Raw genomic sequence first — 19,374 nt, forward strand, 5'->3', positions numbered from 1 at the left:
TCGAGAACGTCTCGCCGACGCGTTCAAGAGGGGGTGGCGCAGGACCCAAGAACGCGCTGCCTCCATCTCCTCCACCTTGGGGGAAAGGCTACCTCGTCCTCTCAGCCGATGGCGACCCCATTGAATCGCTTAACACGCAACTACAAGATAAACTATCTCTAGAAGCAGAACCCGAGAACCCTCCCCCCGCCTCGCCTCCACATCCGACGACCCCCTCGCCCGAAGAACGCCTCAAAGAGCAAGCCCGCCTCCGTCGGCTCGAGCGGGAACGCGAGATTGCAGAGGCTGGCGAGATCGACTGGGTGCGCTCGGGCGGGACGCTCCGCGACGCGTCCGGTCGGCGCGACGTCGAGCGCACTGAGCGCATCCGCGCCGAGCTGCGCCGCGAGGCAGAGGAGAAACGAGCCCTCGCGCGCTGGGCCGCGTACGAGGCACGCTGGCAGGACTTCGCCGCGTCCAGCGGGCCCGTGCGCTTCGCCGACATCCCCTGGCCGGTCGAGGAGACGCCGAAGTGCGCGAGGGAGATCACGTTCCGCAAGATCGAGGACTTCCTGTTCGCGGACCTGGCGGCGAGGGGGAGTACGGTGACACGGAAGGAGAGGATACGCACGAGTATGCTGAGGTGGCACCCGGATAAGATGGGACCGGTCGCGGCGCGGGTGGTGGAGGAGGACCAGGCGGACGTGAAGGAGGGCATCGGCGTAGTCTTTAGGTGTCTGAGAGCATTGCAAGATCCCAAGAAAGCTGGCCGACCTTCTGTGCCGGGAGCGAACTCATAGCACATTGTATAGTATTTTCTCTGATATTTCTTTGATTGAACTGAATGTATCAATATCCTAGCATAGATGCCAGTATTTGAGATGTTTGTATCTGCAGCTTTGATATATAAGTCAGGGAATATTTCATGTGGCAAGGCTGCAGGGTGAAAATCACCAGGTGGTCTGGATACAATTCAGGTATAAATCAGTATATGAGGTCTGCTCAGCTTGTGTCCATGTATATTACTACATGTGTTTATCTTTCCTCAGGCTGTCCACAAGAAGACTGCGAAGCACTGAAACTAAACATGACTTCCCTCAACTACACCTAGCTTAGAGGTTCAAAGATATCTGTGGTACTTCACACCTGCTCCTCCACTATACCTCCAGGGGTTTCCTTCACCTTGATTCCCTCTGCTGTGGCCTCAACACCACTCATCTCAATTTGGGACTCTGTATCTGTGACTGCTGGCCTAGGTGCAAATTGGATAGCGGATGCCACTCCATTGCTGCATGACTGGAAGGTGTGCTCAGATGTCTTGCCCAGGCCAACAAGGATTAAGATGCAGGTTGGCACAATCCCCTGAAGTTGATGTATGGTCAGTCAATTGGCAACAAATGTCAGCCAGTGAACTGCTTACAGTGAAACTGATTGCAAAGCTTGAGAAGACATTCTATCCAGAAGCATAAGCTTTGCCAATTTGTATCCACTCTTCATCATTTCTGTGTGTATTGGCAGTTCATTCCTGATTCCATGGTCCCCATTACCCCAATCAATGCTGCCAGGTCAGGTGGCATAGGACCAGTAGTTCCTTCGTATCAATTTGCCATCAATGTGGTGTCTTCTTGTGGTTTTATTGTGACAAACAGCATCCACTTCATGCATAACCATGCTTCTACAGGGGACCGATGTCTAGGTCCAGACATAAACTGAATGTCAACCCTTTGAATGGATTCCTGTAGCTCAGGGCCTTTTGAAGTGGTTGGACATTCCAGTATTCATTCTAAGATAGATGCAACCCATATCAATTACTATCACATGACCATTTCTGTCATAATGAGTAGTGAAGTGTGACAGTCCCACAATGTTTTTCCATCTCCTGCTGGAGTAGAGCAACTATCATGATTTGGCTTCTAAGAAAGGTTTTGTGTAAGTATTTAGAAGGGTTTGTCAGAAGCAGAATTACATCTTATGCCCTAACTTGGGTATAAATATTGGTGACATTTAGCCATTTGTCCACACTTCACATTAGACAGGTCAAACTACAGCATATCAGCTGTCATTCTGTGACCATAGTACTTAATTATGCGCTGTGTCTATCTTATTAGGCAAGCAATAAAGCCATGCTCTGGGATACAGACTATGTGATATAAATCCCATACAAGAGTACATGGAACAGACTCATTTGCCTTAACCAAAGCCAGGATGACATTCATGTTAGGCTGGGTAGCTGTACCATGAGTTCAATTCCATCTACATCATGATGTGATACCACATCCACCACTGCCATCCTGGATGCAAATTGTATAGAGGATACCACTCCCCCATTCCCATTTGCACTGGACAGGTGTGCTGAGAAGTCTTGCCCAGGCCAACCAGAATTGTCATCCCAGTAGGTATAATCCCCTAAGTAAGATTTCAATTGTGTCTGATTATGGCCAGTAAGTGGCTTACTGCAAGACCCATGGCAAGGTTTCCAAAAATATCCTGACAAGCACATTGATTTCAAGCATCCAGTAATCAGGCATTCAAGGACCTTGCTCACCTCACAAATAGGAGATATAGTCCCTTTCTGTCGGATAAGAAAGATCGCAGAGATAGTCACAGTCACTGAGGCTATACTTGCTTGGTCAGATCATGAGCACAAGTCTAGGAGGGATCCTTACATAAGAAGCATCAGGTAGTAATACCAGTGTGCATGACTTCTTGGGGAGTATTTTTGGGTCTGCCTTTGAGCCCTTCTAAGAACAACAACTAGCATGAAAAAGCAGAGATATATTGAGAAGACTTTCCCACTTTTGTAAGGCAGCACTTACCAATTGTTATGATCAGTAGCACATTTGTCACAATGACTAGAATCCAGAAAGCATCATTGAATGCTTGTGCAAGTGGAAAGGCCTTCACAAGCCTGGCAATGCTCTTGCTGCTTAATGTGGTTGCTTTATTCGGCACAAATGCCTGCTGAGTGGCAATGTCTGCCACAGTGAACTCTCCAGCCATGGCACATATGCACACTGGAGGAAGTGTTATTATAAGTGATATTGACTGAATCACAATCTGAGAACTCACTGATTTCACCAAGAAGTAATAGTGCTGGCATAACCAGTATCCATATATTTCTCCCAGAAATCATAAAGGCACATCACACCTAATTCACAACCTGAGTCACTTGCAAAGAAGATATTGCAAATACTTACCAGTAGTGCATCTGCAAGTAGACTACCAGGATATGAGTCCCCAAGTTAGGCTGGCCTTGTGTAGACTTACACCACAACATCCTGTAAAACACCAAGGATAATGAAGAGCACATCATTCAGCTGAGCTTGACTTATATATAAAGCAAGCTCACTGCTGTCTTCGCATGGCGGCATGGCTGATGCAGTGACCACACTAAGTGATACAGAGGAGAGGATGCACCGACTTCCAGGAGCAGATTGAGAGTATCATTATATATATACCCGAGGAATAGCAGGGCCTGCGCAAACGTGTTACGTTCGGGGAGGGCCATCACAGCAAGCATCAAGGATGTCATGTTGGCAAGCTAAGGCCCACTCTGTAAGGCTAGCGGGTCGAAGCGACAGTAGCTCTACACGAATAAGGAAACTCAGAGTTCACACGACTGGAAGACAGGTGTAAGGTCTCTCTTCGTATGAAGCGTAAACTGCCGTCAGTACATGAGTAGCTAGGGTTTTTATATGTTTTCCTCTAAGGCCCAAGGATGAAGAATAACCCTATGAATAACCAACAGCACTGCAGCTGGTAAGGAACGAAAGGAACAAGGAACGACATAAGGAACGAAAAGGTGCCCAGACTGAATCGGGCGGAATAACCGTAAACGCACAACCGAGGACCGAATCCTCACACACTCTCACGAGAGCCATGAATCACTACTCACCGTGATTTGCTGAGAGCGGTCATCCGATTCTTCCGCCAGATAGGTACAAATAGACCCTTCTCCACTTCTCCGCTTTGTAGCTGGTGCTAGCTGATGATGCATCATGAGGAACTTGATGAATTCTTGACAGCGGTAGGTAAGAGTGGGAAATCTAGAAAGCTGTAGCGCAAGGTGAGGTGCAGGACACGAATGAAAAGGGACGATAGCTGCCCTTCAGGTTAGGGTTACTCCCGAAGAGGGAAACAATTCCCATCTGCCAAAATATCATCGAGTGCGATCGACTTTGCCTGGAAATCCATTAGAGCTGAGGCTGCTCCCATTGAGACCTGCTTCTATCCTGCTCGCTATGCCACGCCGCAAGGTAGGTCCACCGTATGTTGCTGCTCCTTTACGCTTATACTGACGATCCTTACAGAAAGCTGCCCCAAATCGGGGCCCGAAGTCGTCCAAGGCATGGAACGACAACAGGACAGATATTATATCGGCGGAGCAAATGAAGAACGCGCACTTTGAGAACTATTACAAGACGCAGAAGGTAGTGCCTGATGAGGAATGGGACGCCTTTATGGAGCGACTGAGAGCGCCTTTACCGACGACGTTCAGGCTCGCGGGGTTCAGAGAGTAAGTCGACACTCTTGAAATGCGGTTTGCTCTCGCAATGACTGATCTGACAGGCATCTCTCCTCTTCAGGACGGCCACCGTACTCAACGACCTGATTAAGACCACATATATCTCGACCCTGAGCAATGAAGTGGATGGCGAAGTGGTCCAACCTCCTGCTCAGATCCCATGGTACGTATCAGCTATATACTGCCACCATTAAAATGGTGAACGCTCTCAAAACAAGGTACCCCGATGGACTTGCGTGGCAGTTTAACGTGTCCAAGCAGGTTCTCCGCAAAAACCCCGACTTCAAGAGGTTCCACTCCTTCCTAGTTTTCGAGACCGAGATCGTACGTGAATGCGTCTCGCATGACGGTTCTTGATATTGATCAAGGTCCGGTACTCAGGGTAACATCTCCCGCCAAGAGGCCGTCAGTATGCTTCCGCCCTTGCTACTAGATGTCAAACCTCACCACCTGGTAAGCCGTTCTACCCATTGCTCACGGAACATCCGTTCAACCTCAGTACGTAGCTTGGTTAACCCGAATCTCCGTAGGTTATGGACATGTGTGCAGCTCCGGGGTCCAAAGCAAGTTTTCCATGGCCTGTAGTCCCACCCATCGCTTACCACGATAACGATTCCAGACCGCCCAGCTCCTGGAAGCACTGCACACACCCCCGGCCGACCCCTCCCCGTCAAATCCCATCCCGCCCGGCCTCCTGCTCGCCAACGACTCCGACCACAAGCGTACGCACCTCCTCATCCACCAGTCCGCCCGCCTACCGTCTCCATCGCTGCTCGTCACGAATCTCGACGCGAGCATCTTCCCGGTCATCCGCGTCGGTGCCGAGCACATGGGCGGCGAGGCGGGCAAGGGGACGAGGCAGCTGCTGTTTGATAGGATATTATGCGACGTGCCATGCTCGGGGGATGGAACACTCAGGAAGAACATGGGGATCTGGTTGAAGTGGGGCGTTGGCGATGGGAATGGACTGCATTCGTACGTAGTCCTCGGTCACTCCGTATTCAGCATGCCTCAACCCGACTTATGGCTGCTTGCAGACTGCAGCTGCGCATCCTGCAGCGCGCTATGCGTCTCTTAAAACCCGGAGGTCGCGTAGTTTACTCCACCTGCTCCCTCAACCCAGTCGAGAACGAAGCCGTAGTGGCCGCAGCCCTGCGCTCAATACCCCGTATGTTCCTACTGTCTGTCCGTTTTCACTCAATTTGACCACAAAATCCTCATCGCACTCAGACTTCACTCTCGCGCCCACATCATCGTCCCTCCCGGCCCTCCAGCGTCGGCCTGGCCTCAAATCATGGACACCCGCGTTCTTCCTGGGCGGAAAGCGGGAGCTCCGGTTCTTCCCGACGTATGAGGAGTATGTTGCGGCATTGAGTGAGAAGGACGATAAAAAGTATACGGAGAGCATGTGGCCTCCTACGGATGAGGGAGAGGAGGGCTGGGCACTGGACAGATGGTAAGAGCCTGAAATGTTTCACTTCTTGTTCGTGGAAAGACTTAATAATTATCCTCATGTGCGTACCAGTATGCGGATTTACCCTCATCTGCAGGATACCGGCGGGTTCTTCATCGCTGTACTAGAGAAGAGGGCAAAGGATGACGCTCCTGAGGCAAAGTGAGTCGCTTCTTTGCTCCGTATGCACGTGTCGTTCTCATTGCAGAACCTAGAAAGCGTCAGGCTGATGCCCCGGAGGACTGCACTGCCGAGCCTACCACGAAGAAAGTCAAGTTGGAGTCTGCCGGCGAGGACGTCACAATGGGTGACTTGGCTGAAGTTGGCGACGCTGGCCGATCTGCGTCTCCTAGTGCAAACGGAGAAGCCAAAGTGGCACCTAGGATGGAGGCGGACACAGACAAGAAAGAAAAACCGCAGGGGAAGAGAGGGAAGGGGAAGGAACGGGAGGGAACCGGCGGATCTTTCAAGGAGAACCCTTACACGTTCCTCCCCCCGGATGATCCCATTGTAAAGACTTGCATGTGCGTTCGATGAATTTCAGATCAGGGGCCTGTTTACTGATGTCTCCGTGGTGCAGCGAGAAACTCCATATCATCCCGTCCTTTCCCGATCATAACCTCTTCGTACGCAATCCGTCGGGCGAACCAGCACGGTCTCTCTACCTCACCAACGACATCGTTCGCTCGGTTATACTGAACAACGACTACAATCGCATCAGACTGATGACAGCTGGGACGAAACTGTTCGTCAAACAAGAGGCTGCGAAATCGGCATCTAAATCCGCTGACGAAGATGCGGATGGGCGAGAGGGCGAAGGGTCGAGTGCAAGATTCCGCATCCTGAGTGAAGGACTTCCCGTTGTGTACCCATTTATCAAGCCTGAGACGGTGATGGACGCGGATCTTAAAACGCTGCAAGCTCTACTAGAAACGTATCACCCGCTCTGTGAGAGTTTCCAGGAACCATTCAGGACTGCAATTACCGAGAAACGTCAGTTTACGATCTCTATCAGCTCGTTCAAATAACTTATAAATGAGCAGCGTCCGGTTGTCATGTCCTGAAATTCCCCGAGGAGAAGAATGTCGGTGGCAAGTGAGTGGCCGTAGAGCTTCGTTTGCACGATGCATTCTCATTAATATCCCATAGCCTCACTCATGAACTCGTCTTACCAATATGGAAGTCCAATGTATCTATATCACTTATGATCGACAAGAAAGCCAAAAGGTATGTCACCCGTGAAAAGCCACGAGGGTGTTGATCTCATTATGACTATACAGCGCTCTCAGTCTCCGAGTCTTCGGGAAAGACATCACCACGGCTGGACGGGCACTAGCATCAAATCAAAAGGCCAAGGTTGCTACGGACAGCGCATCCACAGTAGTTGCCGAGGAGGAGACGGAACATATAGTTGTGGCGGAAGATGATCTGGAACAGTCTAACGATAACATTGACAATGCATAGGCGACGACAGCAGGACGATACTAATTAGTATTAAATGTACAGTAGGGCGAGAAGCTCGATGAAGCACAGCTGTATAGTGAGACGTCAGTCTCAGAGAGATGCTAACAGATGCTGTACCCATGGATTCGCATTGATCTGCGGCTGGAACTCCTGCACGCATTTTCTAAGTTCCTCCAGTTGCAGTTCTGGAAGGGGACTATCGGGCATGACGACGTCTTCACCATCCAGTTCGTCTGGGATCCGAGATGCCCAGGTACGCATAAGATCCTCCACGATTTTCACACCGGCGTCTGTCGTATCCTTGTCGAACTTCGGCTCATCCTCGTCGCCATCTTCCCGAATGTTAGCATTCATCATAAAAGGAATTTTGACACACGCTTACCCGTATTGAATTCTTCGAGCTCCTCTGCTTTCTTTTTTGCAAGCTGTGACGCACCCCCTCTCCTCAGTATTGAATACTTCTCTGACCAGAAAACCTTTTACCTTCACAACCGACTCAGGGAAGTTCGCAAGCTCGGCAACATGTATACCGAAACTCTGATCACAAACACCTGAAGATATGTTAGTTTCCCGATCAAACGAAATAGCGAGGTGGCATACCAGGTTCAACTTTGTATAGTAATGTGATATCGCGGTCTTGCTTGGAGTCGCCGGTCTTCGCGACATGCGCTACGACGTGCAGATTCTTGACGTGAGGTAATTGCTGATCAAGAGCCGTTAATTCGTGGAAATGTGTTGCGAAGAGACAGAAAGAATGGATCTGGGACGCAATGTGCCTTTACGCACGGTCAGTGACGAATCCTCGGGTGCGTCGGAAAGCTTACTCCGAGATTGCCCAAGCCAGACCGAAACCATCGTAGGTGGATGTGCCTAATGGAAGCATGAGATGTCCGTTATTCTGGATCGATAGCAGGACACCTACCTCGTCCAAGCTCGTCGATGATTATGAGCGAGTCCGCTGTGGCTGACTGAACGGAAGTTAATACGCCCCAGCCTCGGGATTTCAGAGAAGATCGTACCCTGAGGATAGTAGCGATATCGAGCATTTCACCCATGAATGTAGATATACCCTTCAGTTGACTATCTCCAGCTCCAACTCGGCACAGGATTGAATCGAGAATAGGAACCTGCGCCTCTGAACATGGTACGAAGGAGCCAATCTGCGCCATCAAGGCGATGACACCGCACGACAGCAGGAACGTTGATTTCCCACCCATGTTAGGCCCGGCTGCACAGGAAAGATCAGCAAAGGCCTGTAGGAGGAAAGATGAACGTACTAATTATCTGGAATTCGCTCTCGCCTGTATGCAAAATCTTAATTTTGAGATACTAGGTGTGCCAGGCATGCATACAAATACGCACCCTTGACTAGCTCGACATCATTCGGGATGAAGCTTATGTCGTCTTGAACTTCCAGACAAGGATGCCGGGCCTCTCTCAAGATTAAATTGCCGGAACCTGAGGGGCGCATTGTGAATTCGAACATACGGAGTCAATGACACTGCCTACCTTTCTCTAGAACGGTGGGACGGACATAGGCTTCAGGCGCATTAACAGCCACATGAGCCAAACTGCAAGCAATCATTAGTAAATACTCAGGTGGTAGGGGATCTCTATACCTCAAGATCAAGTCTAGATGGGCAATGACATGATCGAGAGACTCCAAGACAGGCGTGTATGTTGCTTTCACAAGCCATGTCAGTAGGTAATCAGCCTACCGTTGGTAACGAGTTACCGGCTATGTTAATGACCTCCTTGACCAGACCGCTCTGTGTCCTAGAGTAGGATTCGGTAACTTCCTGATACTCATTTGAGAGCTCCTTGAGCGTCTTCGTTGTGAAGAAGGTGCCACTCTTGGTCGTGCCAAGCTCGATATATGCACGTTTATTGTGGATGAGTTTCGCCTCCTGTCAACCGAAGGGAAGGTAAGGGAAAGGAAAGGTTGGTGACCATAGAGCACAATGCCTTTTGAGTCGACTCACGTTTTTGGTTAAGCGCAAGCAGTACCCATACATCTGAGAATTCTCAAGATGTAACTTCTTGTCGAGTTCTACGTCAAGATCTTCTGCAACTTGTTTATGTTCTTCATCCAGACCATCGCGGATCTGCAAGAGGCTAAGATACGTGGGCCAGGGAAAGGACAAGTGGGCACCTTACCTCAATTAACCTATCTGCTAGCTCCCGAAGCCGGCTGTCATAATCCGCTTTGATGACGAAGTGGTGGTTATCCAGCTCATCGAGATCAAGGGTCTGCTCGACCATTTCTGAATACTTGGAGAGATTCTCGTCATATTCCTAAATCGAGGGGAACCGTTAGCCATAGGTATCGCGAATGTGAACGTACGCGTACGCGGAGCTTCGTCATGTACATTTCGGTCATCAATTCTTGCAGCTCTTCCTGTTCAGGCTTAAGGGCTTCAAGCGTAGCAATTAGGCCCGAAAGCTGTTTATACGTGTCAGCTAAGCAAGCGACCGGTTAGATATATCCTTCAAGTTTACCTTCAAAGCAACTTGATAAACTCGGACAACGTCCTCCAGAGTGGCTACCGATTTCTGGAACCGCTTGCTTATCCGATGCAGATCAGGCATATATTTCATGTAGTCATCCTAGGCCAGTCACGATCAGTGAAACAAAGGCAATCTTGCTACAATGAGCTACATACTTGGAGAGTGCGTCGGGTGTCAGGGTTGTCGACGAACATCTGCACCAGGTCTTGCCGTTTTCCTATGGCAGACACGTAAGCCGTGCCGAGGGTTCTATGAGGGAGGATAGGACTAACGGATTTCATGTAAATTGACCAATGGCTGCTTGATCCACGTCGCGAGTAACCGAGTCCCTTGCGCTGTCTTGCATTTATTGAGCAAGCCAAGAAGAGTCGTATTTCTATTTGATGATCCCTAAAGGGATGGATTGCGAGAAGGGGCCCATATATAAGTCTCGCAGTCGGTAGCGAGATGGCTCTCAAACTCACACTAGAAGGTCCCGACTCCGAAAGATTCATCGCACGGAGAGCACTAGCGTCCAGGCGCATGTACTGAGTCAGGTCATGCGTTCGGATGGTGAACGAGCCGTGGTTCGTGGGATCAGACAGAAGGGACAGGTAGGAAAGCAAGGCCGCCAAAGACGACGGAGCTTGCGCGAGCGATAGCTGGGCTATATGGACGAAATGTAAGTCCAAGAGAGCTATAGAGTTATGGTAAAGTGCATACGGATAGTGATCGCCGAGTCTATGGTGACCGAGGACGAGGTGGACGCTGGAGTCAAAAGCCTGACAAGGTCTTCCTGAATATTCTTCGCCGTGAATTCACCTACCGAACAACTGTTAGGCTAGCTATTGACGCAGTCGATCCACTACGTACTAGGCTTGCGCTCTGTCACAACAACGCCGCATCGCTCTAAGACGGCTTTGAGTTTATTCAGGTCGACGTCACGTTCAGTCTTCCCAGATGCGGTGCCTGTGGTGATGAGTGCTTCTTTCACGTTTAGTTGTATAATCAGGGACTGCGACCCCATTAGAGGAGCGGAACCTGGTGAAAATAGCGGCACCCACCTCAGTATTCGAGAAGAGGTCGTCGTCCACAAACTCTGAAACTCCGAGTTCACGGATGCTCACGTCCGCATAAGCTACGCCGACGGCTTTCGTTCTGGCTTTGCCTGATCCTGCGGTTACACTGGAGGCAATCTTGATGGCCATTACAATAGGTGCGGACATCATATCTGAGTTTTCAAACAATAGGTCCTCTACCGCCTGCAGGTTTCCAGGTGATGCCTACCCATAGAAGTCAGGACCGAGTGCACCGGAGACGGGCGTGCTTGCTGACCTCTTTTGTAAGTCTGAATTTCGTGGGTTTCTTCCCTTGACCAGGTTCAGGTTCCCATATCTCTACTCTCAGCTGCTTAGTTGTCAGAGCCTCCCTCAAGAATGTCTTTGCCACGCTCTCCTTCAGGCTAACACTGGGCAGACCAGCTTTGCCACCTCCACCGAGATACTTGATGACAGAGTTCGTCCGGAAGACATGAGTTGCCACATATTGAGCATCAGGTCCATGAGTCGTGTAGAAACCCTCCGGCCGTGAAAACAGCCGTATGGTCCCTGTCTCTGGCGACTTCGACGGCAACTTCGTGAAGAATGAGCAGAATCCCGGGTCGTGCTCTGTGCCTACTCAGCCATAGAAATAATCGCACAGCTGCGTAAGACTCGAACCTATTTCTTGGTTGGACTCTTTCTCTTTTCCGTACATGAGCGACATTCTTGAGTTGGAAGTCGATTACGGGTTGTCCGTCAACGCTTCAGCACTGGACGCGTCGCGTCGCGAATGACGGCGCCTAAGACGCGACGCGTTTACGTACAGTTCCCACAGTTGGGTAAGGAAATTTTCGGAGTTTTATACACAGCGCAGCTCGGGGTCGTTCTTGTCCGCGACGTCGTCTTCGCTGTTGTCGAGTCCTTCAGCGTTCTCGCAATATACTTTCTGATTCATCTCCTCGTTCACCTGCCCGATATAAGGGACGTTTATCGCTGTCCATTCTAATTCCCGCACCATTGTGTACAACCGCAGCGACTTTTCCCATCGCCGCAGCTGAAGTTTGAGGTGCTAGATTGATTTTTGCTCTGGGTTTCTTGCCTCTACAAGAACATGCGAGCGGTACCATGCCGTCTCAGTCATTCACGCGGAGTAGACATGCTGTAAGTAGCTTCACGGTTTCTTTAGTTAACATCGCTTTTGCTGGAAAGCGTACGCGCCTATCCACTCACTCCAATATATGCCGTTCCTCTCGTCCATATCTGCAGCCTGCCTCAACTGCCGCCAATCCTCGCGGCTTCATTGGTTCCCTGCGGTGCATATGTGTCCCTTGCTTCCTCCGAGGCGCCTTTACTCTTAGGCCACGACGCAATTGACGCCCAGCGATGTATCATTGCGTGCAAGGGCAGACGTGCTAACTAGGACTAGAGACTATGCGTCACTCTGGCTCCGGCTCTGCGTCTCCTATCGCTGTATGCTCGGTTACTATCGCTGCGCTCCCGGATGTATATTTGCAAGCCGTATGACCAGATAGCCTCCGCAGGGTGCTCTTATTGCTGTTCTCAAAGCTATCGATCTGAAGGACGTCATTTACTCTGCTCGACAGTTCGCGGAACCGAACCCTGATCACTGTTATTCCCTTTGCTGCTTGAAAGTGTTCAGGATCTCAAACATGTCGCTCCTCTAGTCTTGCCGGCAGCCTGCCTAAAATGTTGCCAACCTGCGCAAGACCTCTCTGATTTTGCTCGTCACCAATTGTACTTTCTCGTTGATCGGACCAGTCGTTGCTCCTGGAACAACTTCCGCTTCACGCCTCACCGCGTATTGTTGCGTTCACGCGTATCATCTCGGGACTCCACGGGAACGTATCCTCACATGCGCTGAAACGGAATACTAGCCGCGGCTTTGGCGTCTGTCACCACTGTGTTTAGATACTGGCACTGGTCACAACTATAAGGTTTGCATGTTTGTCGCTGGAAGGCTCCATACCCAATGCGGTAGTCCAAGGTGTTGCCATGTAAATTCAATGTTTGTTCCGTGGTTATACCCCACCGCCAGGCTCTCTGCTGTTCGCATCGGAAGTGCCCAAGGAGACATTCGTGACGTGTACTGTCGCAAAGAACTTGCACGCACTTGGTTGCACAATTACAGCACGCAATTAATGCAGACCGATGTCTGTTTGCGGAGGTTGCGCCTATGTTCTGGCTGTGGGTCCGCGAATTGCAAGGTTTCCTTGCCTTGGGAGTGTAACTTCAAATATCACGGCTCTTCAGCGAGGCCATTCAAAAGCTTGACCGACCGCGGTTCTGCCCACCCATCCTAAACCGCGACACCATCCATCCTACACTGCGACCTCAGACTCGTACAACATGCCAATGCAGATCCCTTCTTGCTTTCGGCAACTATTCCGCCAGGCGGGTAGCAAGGCCTCCCCGCCGCCGCCTGGAACATGTATCTATCCCGACTGTGGAAAGCAGGTATACCCTGGGAGTGACTTCTGCTCGTTGACTCATCGAGAGTATGTACATTTGTGCATCATTCACTGACCCTTTGACGATATCGGCCTCACAGCAGGATGCCACCGAATGGCGATTCACTGGTTGAGCTTCCACCTACGAGCAAGACATATCAGAATGGTAGGGTCGATGTACAATTGTTATCTAGTTCATTCTTGACTGCTGTCAGTTCTCCTACAATTCGGGAACACCTGGCGCCATCACGATAAACAAGTCCCTGCTGTACAATGTATCTACCGCGTATATCTTTCTGAAGATATTCGCGACAGTTATCATCAGTACCAGTATGAGATGCATGCTACCAGATTTATATTACTCTAACCTCAGCCGATATAGGACACATGTCGCCGAAGAGCGGGGGCTCACTGATGGGCATGAATGTCGGCGATTCCACGGCACCAAGAGAGCGTGTGCTCTCGGCGACAATGGCCACAAGAAGTTGTGCGACAGACAGGATTGCTCCCTTTGCGGGATCATTCGGACCTCGTTTAAAATTGAGTTTTCTGGTGCAAATAAACCATGGAAGGGCCTGAGCACGGGCAGGTTCGTGTCAGAATAATTGTTTGTATGTACGATCCACGCCTGCTGATCGCTTCATCGTAGATTTGGCCGCGGAATCTATACGTCTGCTACTTCATCGAAGTGCGGCTAATAGTGGAGCGCTATTATCTACTCGAATTTTGACTTCTTCCGATATAGGGCAGATGATTACTCTTGGAACGTGCCTCCCAATACTTCGCCATACAACAAGACAATGCTACTAACGAAGGTACTACTCCCGTACAAATCTGATTGCACGAGTAAATATTTTTAGGTCGTCGTCGGCAAAGCTAAGAAATTGCATCATAACGACCCTCCTCTTACTTCCCCACCGGACGGTTACGATAGCGTACGTGCTTCGCTATCGTACCTTCAGCGAGACTAACCGAAATTCACTAGGTAATTGGAGAGAAATGTGAGGTCTAAGGTATCATTCTTTACCCTTTGAATTCCCTGACCGAGTCACCTCCAGCCGAGCAGCCTGGCATGGGAGACTTGAACTACGATGAACTGGTTGTTTACAACAACTACGCTGTGATACCTGCATATCTGATCGTCTACGCCGGGGGGAAGTTTGGGGACGCGCCGAGACAACGTTGTGGCTCTGAGGTCGATGGAGGCGCTTGACGGGGACCTTGGAGGCACGCTCTCCTCGTGTTCTCACTTCGTGGTTTGGTATTCTTGATATGAGATCTGCATTGCCAATTGACGGACATTATTTATGCACGCATGAATCATGATCGTGTATTGTTATGGTTCCCGCGATAGGGCACGCCCAGCCTCATTTAATGTATGCATCGTTCGAGCAGCTCCCCTTGAGCACGCGGTGCGAGCCTGGGTAGTCTGTGGTACGTTCTAACGTTGACTTGATCTTCCCTCTCTTGTCACTCATCTTGCGAGGTCATAAGCTACGAAGTGCCATGAGAAAGTAATGTAATGTAAGCTGATGCGAATTTGTTGCACAAGCTGAAGTGCTGCATGACCCCTTCATGATGCCGAATACCTGTCCTATTAACTATCACGTATGGCCCGTGTCTAGTTTCCTCTCGGACGTCCTGCCCACGAAACTCGCCTCTATAGCACAGTAGCATGACTTCCACGTGCAACTTCTTAAAGTTGCAGTTGGAGAACAACCAGCAGAACGTCCGGTTACTGTCTCAACGCGGGATCCACTACCAGTCGGTTTCAAAGCTCTGAGCAAGGCATGGAATCGTCGTCTGCAAGGTAGGGCAACTTTCTAGCCTCAGGCTAATGACTCCCTGACATCGCGTCATTGCCCTAGATCCTCCTCCGCCAAACCCAAGGGTACTTGTCGGTATCCCCGGTGCCAGCAACCCACTTATCAAGGGAGCGAGTACTGCTCAAAGACGCATCTTCGGTGAGGAATCTGAATTAGAATGATACGTATGGACTCACACCTTCCCATAGCGAGCACGCAAAAGCATCAACACATGCTCAAGAGTATGATTCATGTTCCTTGCTTCGCTTGTTGACGATGATCCTCTCGGATAGCCAAAACCCTGTCAGACCTCAGCCGGCCCCCCAGGCGTCGAAGGGTAACAGTCCAGGTGGGATTCTCTCGCTATTTGGTTTGAGCCGGTTCTTTTGGTCGGGACCTCGCAAGTCTTCTGGGACAATTAAGTTCTACGAGAAGGGCCAACCATACTACGAATTCACAAATTTTGCGCCATACACGATCCGGTATAATCAGAAGGACTATCCGACTAGCGAGCATCTATTTCAGTCCTTGAAGGTCACAATCCAGAGTTTGTCGGGGACTGTAACTACCTTTCTGACGTTTCTTGCAGTTCGCAGATGACGGCGATGCAGAGCGTATACGGACTCAATCGACACCCAGTGGTGCTCTAGAGGAAGCCAGGAAATATCAACATCGCGTCCGGAAGGGATGGACGGAACAACGTTTCAATGTCAAAGCAGTAATGGAGCCTCCCTTGACGTTTTATTGCTTACTAATGACAGGTTCAGATGGAGATCGTCCTCCTGCTCAAGTTTACGCAATACGACCAGCTCAAGAAATTGCTTCTTGACACCGGGGATGCGTCGTTGGTGGAAGTTCGTCGCGTCCATGTTGCTGGTAAGGACTGTGACTCACAGGGAATATACTGCAGGATTCTCCTATAGATTCCTTCTGGGGTGTTGGCTCCGATGGAAAAGGGGGGAATGAACTTGGGAAGGCTTTGGAGAAGGTCCGGTCCAATTTGAGGCAATTCTGCAGTATCTAGAACACCCTCTGCCGGAAAAGCGGAGTTCTCATATGGTCTGAGGATTATTGTCTGTATCGCGGGCTTGGTACTCCTTATTTATAGACAGAGTTCCCTTGTATCTGGTAAGGTCTCTTGTTTCCAGCTTGGCTATGCCCTCGGCAGTCGCCCCGTCGGACAGTACTGGAACCTGACCTTCCGCGAGCCCTGCGTCGTTCCGAAACTCCACGATAAGGCTGCGGACGCCTGGAAACATATATTCACGTGTGCCTCAGAGTGGGGCCTAGTTCGTGGCAGTGCAAGCATCACGATGTCAATAGCGGGGATGAGCAGGTCTCCATCAACGAGAACCACACATCAAGTTTCCTTCAAACTCGTCCGTAGTCTCTCCAGAGCCCTGCCCAGCTGATTCTGACCTAGTCCGTCTGCCCCGATACCCCAGAATGAATCCTGAGGGGAATCCTATATCGCGAGTCAGGGTTTGCCGGACTGCCAAATATATTGCATACCTCAATCAAATTAGCATCTTCCGTTGACAAAAGTAATTCCTTCAGACACTCGTGTTGCGTGAATTTTAGCCTGAGGACTTCGCCCATCTGCCAAAATGTGATGAGAATAAGACATTTGACCCAAGCGCCTTTTGTACCGTCAGGATATTGAGCTTGTCATCATACCAGCCCTTGCGCACACGATGAGATAGCTTGTGCGCTGCTCGTGATGCGGCCCCAGGGCTGGATTGTGTCCTGATAGTCTCTGAATCTGCTTCGTCCTCGAACTGAAGACAGTCAGTACCTCTGCGTATCTAGAACGATGGAGGGAACATGCCTTCATAGACTGGAAAAGATGTTCGCTTGTTGCATAGTCCTTCCCATTGTATCGAACTGTATGATAAGAGAAGTTGCTGAACTCGAAGTACGGCCTTTCACGCTGGTAAAACTTGATGGTCCGACGGCGGGCGGGAGGGTTGTTAGAACCCGGCGCACTTGGACCGACGTTAGCAGTACTGATGCGAGATATGTCGATTCCAGAGCCCGAGACATGTATGGAGATCGTGATAGCACTATTGATCATTGTTTCATCAGACCCGCCTCCGCCGTCGATGGTAGCAGCTATGAGCAAGTTAATGCGCGACTTACCTCGTGCTCATGTTGTAGCTTGCTGCGAAGTCGTATACAGGTACAAGCCTGCGCCTTTCGCTTCCACTATCAACGGTAGATGCTGCATAGAACGAGTGAGGGAGGGAAGATCGATATCGGAGAGGCAGCAGGCCATGGTGCATGAAGGCTGACTCACGATATCGTTGGACGACGGATCCGGTCCGGGTACTTGCAGCGGTAAATCGACCCCAGCTCAGAGATGAACACGATTGACGCCAGGATAAGCTTCAGAGATCCGCGGTCTCTATGCTCTCTCGGAATGATCGAAGACTCCGCGCATGCATCAACAAAAGGACCGCTGAGCTGAATGGATTGCGCGGGCGTCTCCACGGGATGCGTGTACTCTCCGAGGCATTGGGATTCGGGATGTTTCCACGAGACAGTTCGTTTCTGAACAACTCTGCCGTTGCCTCGCGTTCGATGTGATGCTACCACGAGTTTGCATGCACCTGATGGAGCTGCCTTCTGGTCACTTTCGCTTGCACCCGACATTCATCCCCTAGGAATGTTTCATAAAATATTTGTATCTCACCTGTGACGATATTCATGATCCAGTCCTGGTCAGCGCTCTCGGTGTTGTATAAATGCTCTGGCGGCAGTAGACTGCGCCGGGCCCTCCACATCAACTGATCCAACCAGACGCAATGAGTCAATGTCCATATCCCAGTTGTACTGAAATTGCGCACCCTGGGGGAATATACTGCTGCAAGCGGCATCGCGAGTGCGTTCCTTCACATCAGAAATGAATTCTTCGCGTGACCTCCTTCTATAGCAATGCACTCGGCAGAATGAAGATATGCGACCACTTCAATTGTGACCTGCCCGCGTATCCGGCGAGTGGGTATTGTTCTCCGGAGCATCAAGGGTGCGTATCCGATTGAATCGCATTGAAGAATGCTCATCCTTGCGCAGGTCCGCCACCGGTCTTGTTACGCTGCAGCCGAGCGATGAGAAATACGCAGACAGTAGGCGGACCACTCACCTTGTGCTGTAATATAATCCTCAGAAATAACTCAGTCTTAAACCAATTCCGAAAGAAATGGCTCCACGATAGCAAGTGTCCAGAGGTACTGTACATTTACAAGGTGATTCAGCCGAAGAGTATCACGACCGCGTACGAAAATTATCGGTCAGTCCTACGCATGGGGGACATGCTCCGAGATTCACTGACAATATTCAGTACGACTGTGGAATCGCAAGGCAGGTTCCAGTCAATGGGACTTCCGGAGGGGAACGAGCGCAGACGTTTCCATGGAACCAAGAGAGCCTGCAACCTCGGTGACAAGGGTTCTACGATGCTTTGCTCCCTGCCAGAATGTTCCCTCTGTGGAATAATCAAGACATCCTTTAAGCTCTCGTTAGCTGGCACCGCCCATCCATGGCGTAGAAAAGCTGGAAGGTATGCTGTGACCTCGCCATTCTTACCTGTATTGACACGTGGGCATACTAAGATTTGGAGCCGGAATATACACATCTGCGACGTCGTCCAAGTGCTTACTTGTCGCTTCATTTTCGCTCTTGACAACTGACCATCAGCCATATTTCGACAGATCGAACGATTACTGCAAGAACTTACCTTCTGCACGTTCCACATGCAAGGCCATGCTTCTCACTAAGGTAGGCACACCCAGGTTCATGCTCGAGTCATGAGCTGCATGTGCGATTTTAGGTGGTGGCTGGAAATGGAGAGAAACTGACAAAGACAGATGCACGCCGGACGGGACCTTCACCCGGTTACGATAGCGTACGTCCTGGGCGCCGCAGCCGCTCTTCACGGCCTAACGACCTCTTCCTCAATTGCAGGTGATAGGAGAGCCGGATCAAACCCACCGTCAGTGGACGATACATACGGGGACAGAAAAACTAACTGACCTCTAGGCATAACAGCTCGTTTGCTTCCGTTCAGGTACTTGAATTACGACGAGCTAGTAGTCTATGACGAACATGCTGCCATACCAGCTTACCTCATCATGTACGAATCGAAGACGTGAAC

At 50.3% G+C, this 19,374-nt stretch overlaps 7 protein-coding genes across 7 annotated transcripts; 5 read left to right on the forward strand and 2 right to left on the reverse strand.

Annotated features, from left to right (window-relative positions):
• Nucleotides 1-221: 221 nt before the first annotated feature.
• On the forward strand, nucleotides 222-746 carry GLOTRDRAFT_13333 (uncharacterized protein; the record flags this gene model as incomplete). The annotated part of the gene is made up of 1 exon (XM_007869484.1): nucleotides 222-746. A coding segment is annotated over one exon (525 nt), but the record flags the coding sequence as incomplete, so codon positions are not given.
• A 1,486-nt stretch (nucleotides 747-2,232) lies between these two features.
• Nucleotides 2,233-3,511, reverse strand: GLOTRDRAFT_94782 (uncharacterized protein; the record flags this gene model as incomplete). The annotated part of the gene is made up of 8 exons (XM_007869689.1): nucleotides 2,233-2,385; nucleotides 2,434-2,466; nucleotides 2,525-2,595; nucleotides 2,796-2,993; nucleotides 3,049-3,072; nucleotides 3,177-3,187; nucleotides 3,247-3,257; nucleotides 3,329-3,511. The coding sequence occupies 8 exons, from the start codon at nucleotides 3,509-3,511 to the stop codon at nucleotides 2,233-2,235; spliced, it is 684 nt and encodes a 227-aa protein (XP_007867880.1).
• Nucleotides 3,512-4,297: 786 nt separating this feature from the next.
• GLOTRDRAFT_116964 (S-adenosyl-L-methionine-dependent methyltransferase) lies at nucleotides 4,298-7,421 on the forward strand (the record flags this gene model as incomplete). The annotated part of the gene is made up of 14 exons (XM_007869690.1): nucleotides 4,298-4,495; nucleotides 4,566-4,667; nucleotides 4,723-4,828; nucleotides 4,886-4,957; nucleotides 5,035-5,067; nucleotides 5,124-5,479; nucleotides 5,542-5,672; nucleotides 5,735-5,960; nucleotides 6,030-6,119; nucleotides 6,173-6,481; nucleotides 6,538-6,950; nucleotides 7,001-7,052; nucleotides 7,107-7,184; nucleotides 7,238-7,421. Exons 1-14 carry the CDS (start codon nucleotides 4,368-4,370, stop codon nucleotides 7,419-7,421), a joined length of 2,280 nt encoding a protein of 759 aa, XP_007867881.1. The 5' UTR covers nucleotides 4,298-4,367.
• Nucleotides 5,768-11,704, reverse strand: GLOTRDRAFT_116966 (DNA mismatch repair protein). The gene is made up of 29 exons (XM_007869691.1): nucleotides 11,627-11,704; nucleotides 11,244-11,575; nucleotides 10,973-11,191; nucleotides 10,782-10,923; nucleotides 10,632-10,730; nucleotides 10,394-10,575; nucleotides 10,202-10,319; nucleotides 10,085-10,146; nucleotides 9,921-10,028; nucleotides 9,579-9,716; nucleotides 9,404-9,526; nucleotides 9,157-9,328; nucleotides 9,041-9,104; nucleotides 8,931-8,992; nucleotides 8,784-8,879; nucleotides 8,699-8,722; nucleotides 8,441-8,649; nucleotides 8,344-8,389; nucleotides 8,246-8,291; nucleotides 8,022-8,197; nucleotides 7,905-7,972; nucleotides 7,804-7,846; nucleotides 7,236-7,753; nucleotides 7,107-7,182; nucleotides 7,001-7,052; nucleotides 6,538-6,950; nucleotides 6,173-6,481; nucleotides 6,030-6,119; nucleotides 5,768-5,960 (listed from the first exon to the last, which is right to left on the reverse strand). Exons 1-23 carry the CDS (start codon nucleotides 11,670-11,672, stop codon nucleotides 7,512-7,514), a joined length of 2,817 nt encoding a protein of 938 aa, XP_007867882.1. The 5' UTR covers nucleotides 11,673-11,704; the 3' UTR covers nucleotides 5,768-5,960; nucleotides 6,030-6,119; nucleotides 6,173-6,481; nucleotides 6,538-6,950; nucleotides 7,001-7,052; nucleotides 7,107-7,182; nucleotides 7,236-7,511.
• A 1,938-nt stretch (nucleotides 11,705-13,642) lies between these two features.
• On the forward strand, nucleotides 13,643-14,629 carry GLOTRDRAFT_45259 (uncharacterized protein; the record flags this gene model as incomplete). Its single annotated transcript, XM_007869541.1, has 6 exons — nucleotides 13,643-13,740; nucleotides 13,790-14,005; nucleotides 14,066-14,104; nucleotides 14,162-14,231; nucleotides 14,277-14,355; nucleotides 14,475-14,629. Coding segments are annotated over 6 exons (657 nt in total), but the record flags the coding sequence as incomplete, so codon positions are not given.
• A 577-nt stretch (nucleotides 14,630-15,206) lies between these two features.
• Nucleotides 15,207-16,245, forward strand: GLOTRDRAFT_130911 (DUF1768-domain-containing protein; the record flags this gene model as incomplete). Its single annotated transcript, XM_007869692.1, has 6 exons — nucleotides 15,207-15,226; nucleotides 15,285-15,380; nucleotides 15,431-15,755; nucleotides 15,811-15,939; nucleotides 15,989-16,075; nucleotides 16,132-16,245. 6 exons carry the CDS (start codon nucleotides 15,207-15,209, stop codon nucleotides 16,243-16,245), a joined length of 771 nt encoding a protein of 256 aa, XP_007867883.1.
• Nucleotides 16,246-18,595: 2,350 nt separating this feature from the next.
• Nucleotides 18,596-19,372, forward strand: GLOTRDRAFT_44715 (ADP-ribosylation; the record flags this gene model as incomplete). The annotated part of the gene is made up of 5 exons (XM_007869510.1): nucleotides 18,596-18,780; nucleotides 18,833-18,871; nucleotides 18,932-18,998; nucleotides 19,051-19,129; nucleotides 19,269-19,372. The coding sequence occupies 5 exons, from the start codon at nucleotides 18,596-18,598 to the stop codon at nucleotides 19,370-19,372; spliced, it is 474 nt and encodes a 157-aa protein (XP_007867701.1).
• Nucleotides 19,373-19,374: the final 2 nt, after the last annotated feature.

This window comes from Gloeophyllum trabeum, assembly GCF_000344685.1.
Source record: "Gloeophyllum trabeum ATCC 11539 unplaced genomic scaffold GLOTRscaffold_00010, whole genome shotgun sequence".
Classification (NCBI taxonomy): Eukaryota; Fungi; Basidiomycota; class Agaricomycetes; order Gloeophyllales; family Gloeophyllaceae; genus Gloeophyllum; species Gloeophyllum trabeum.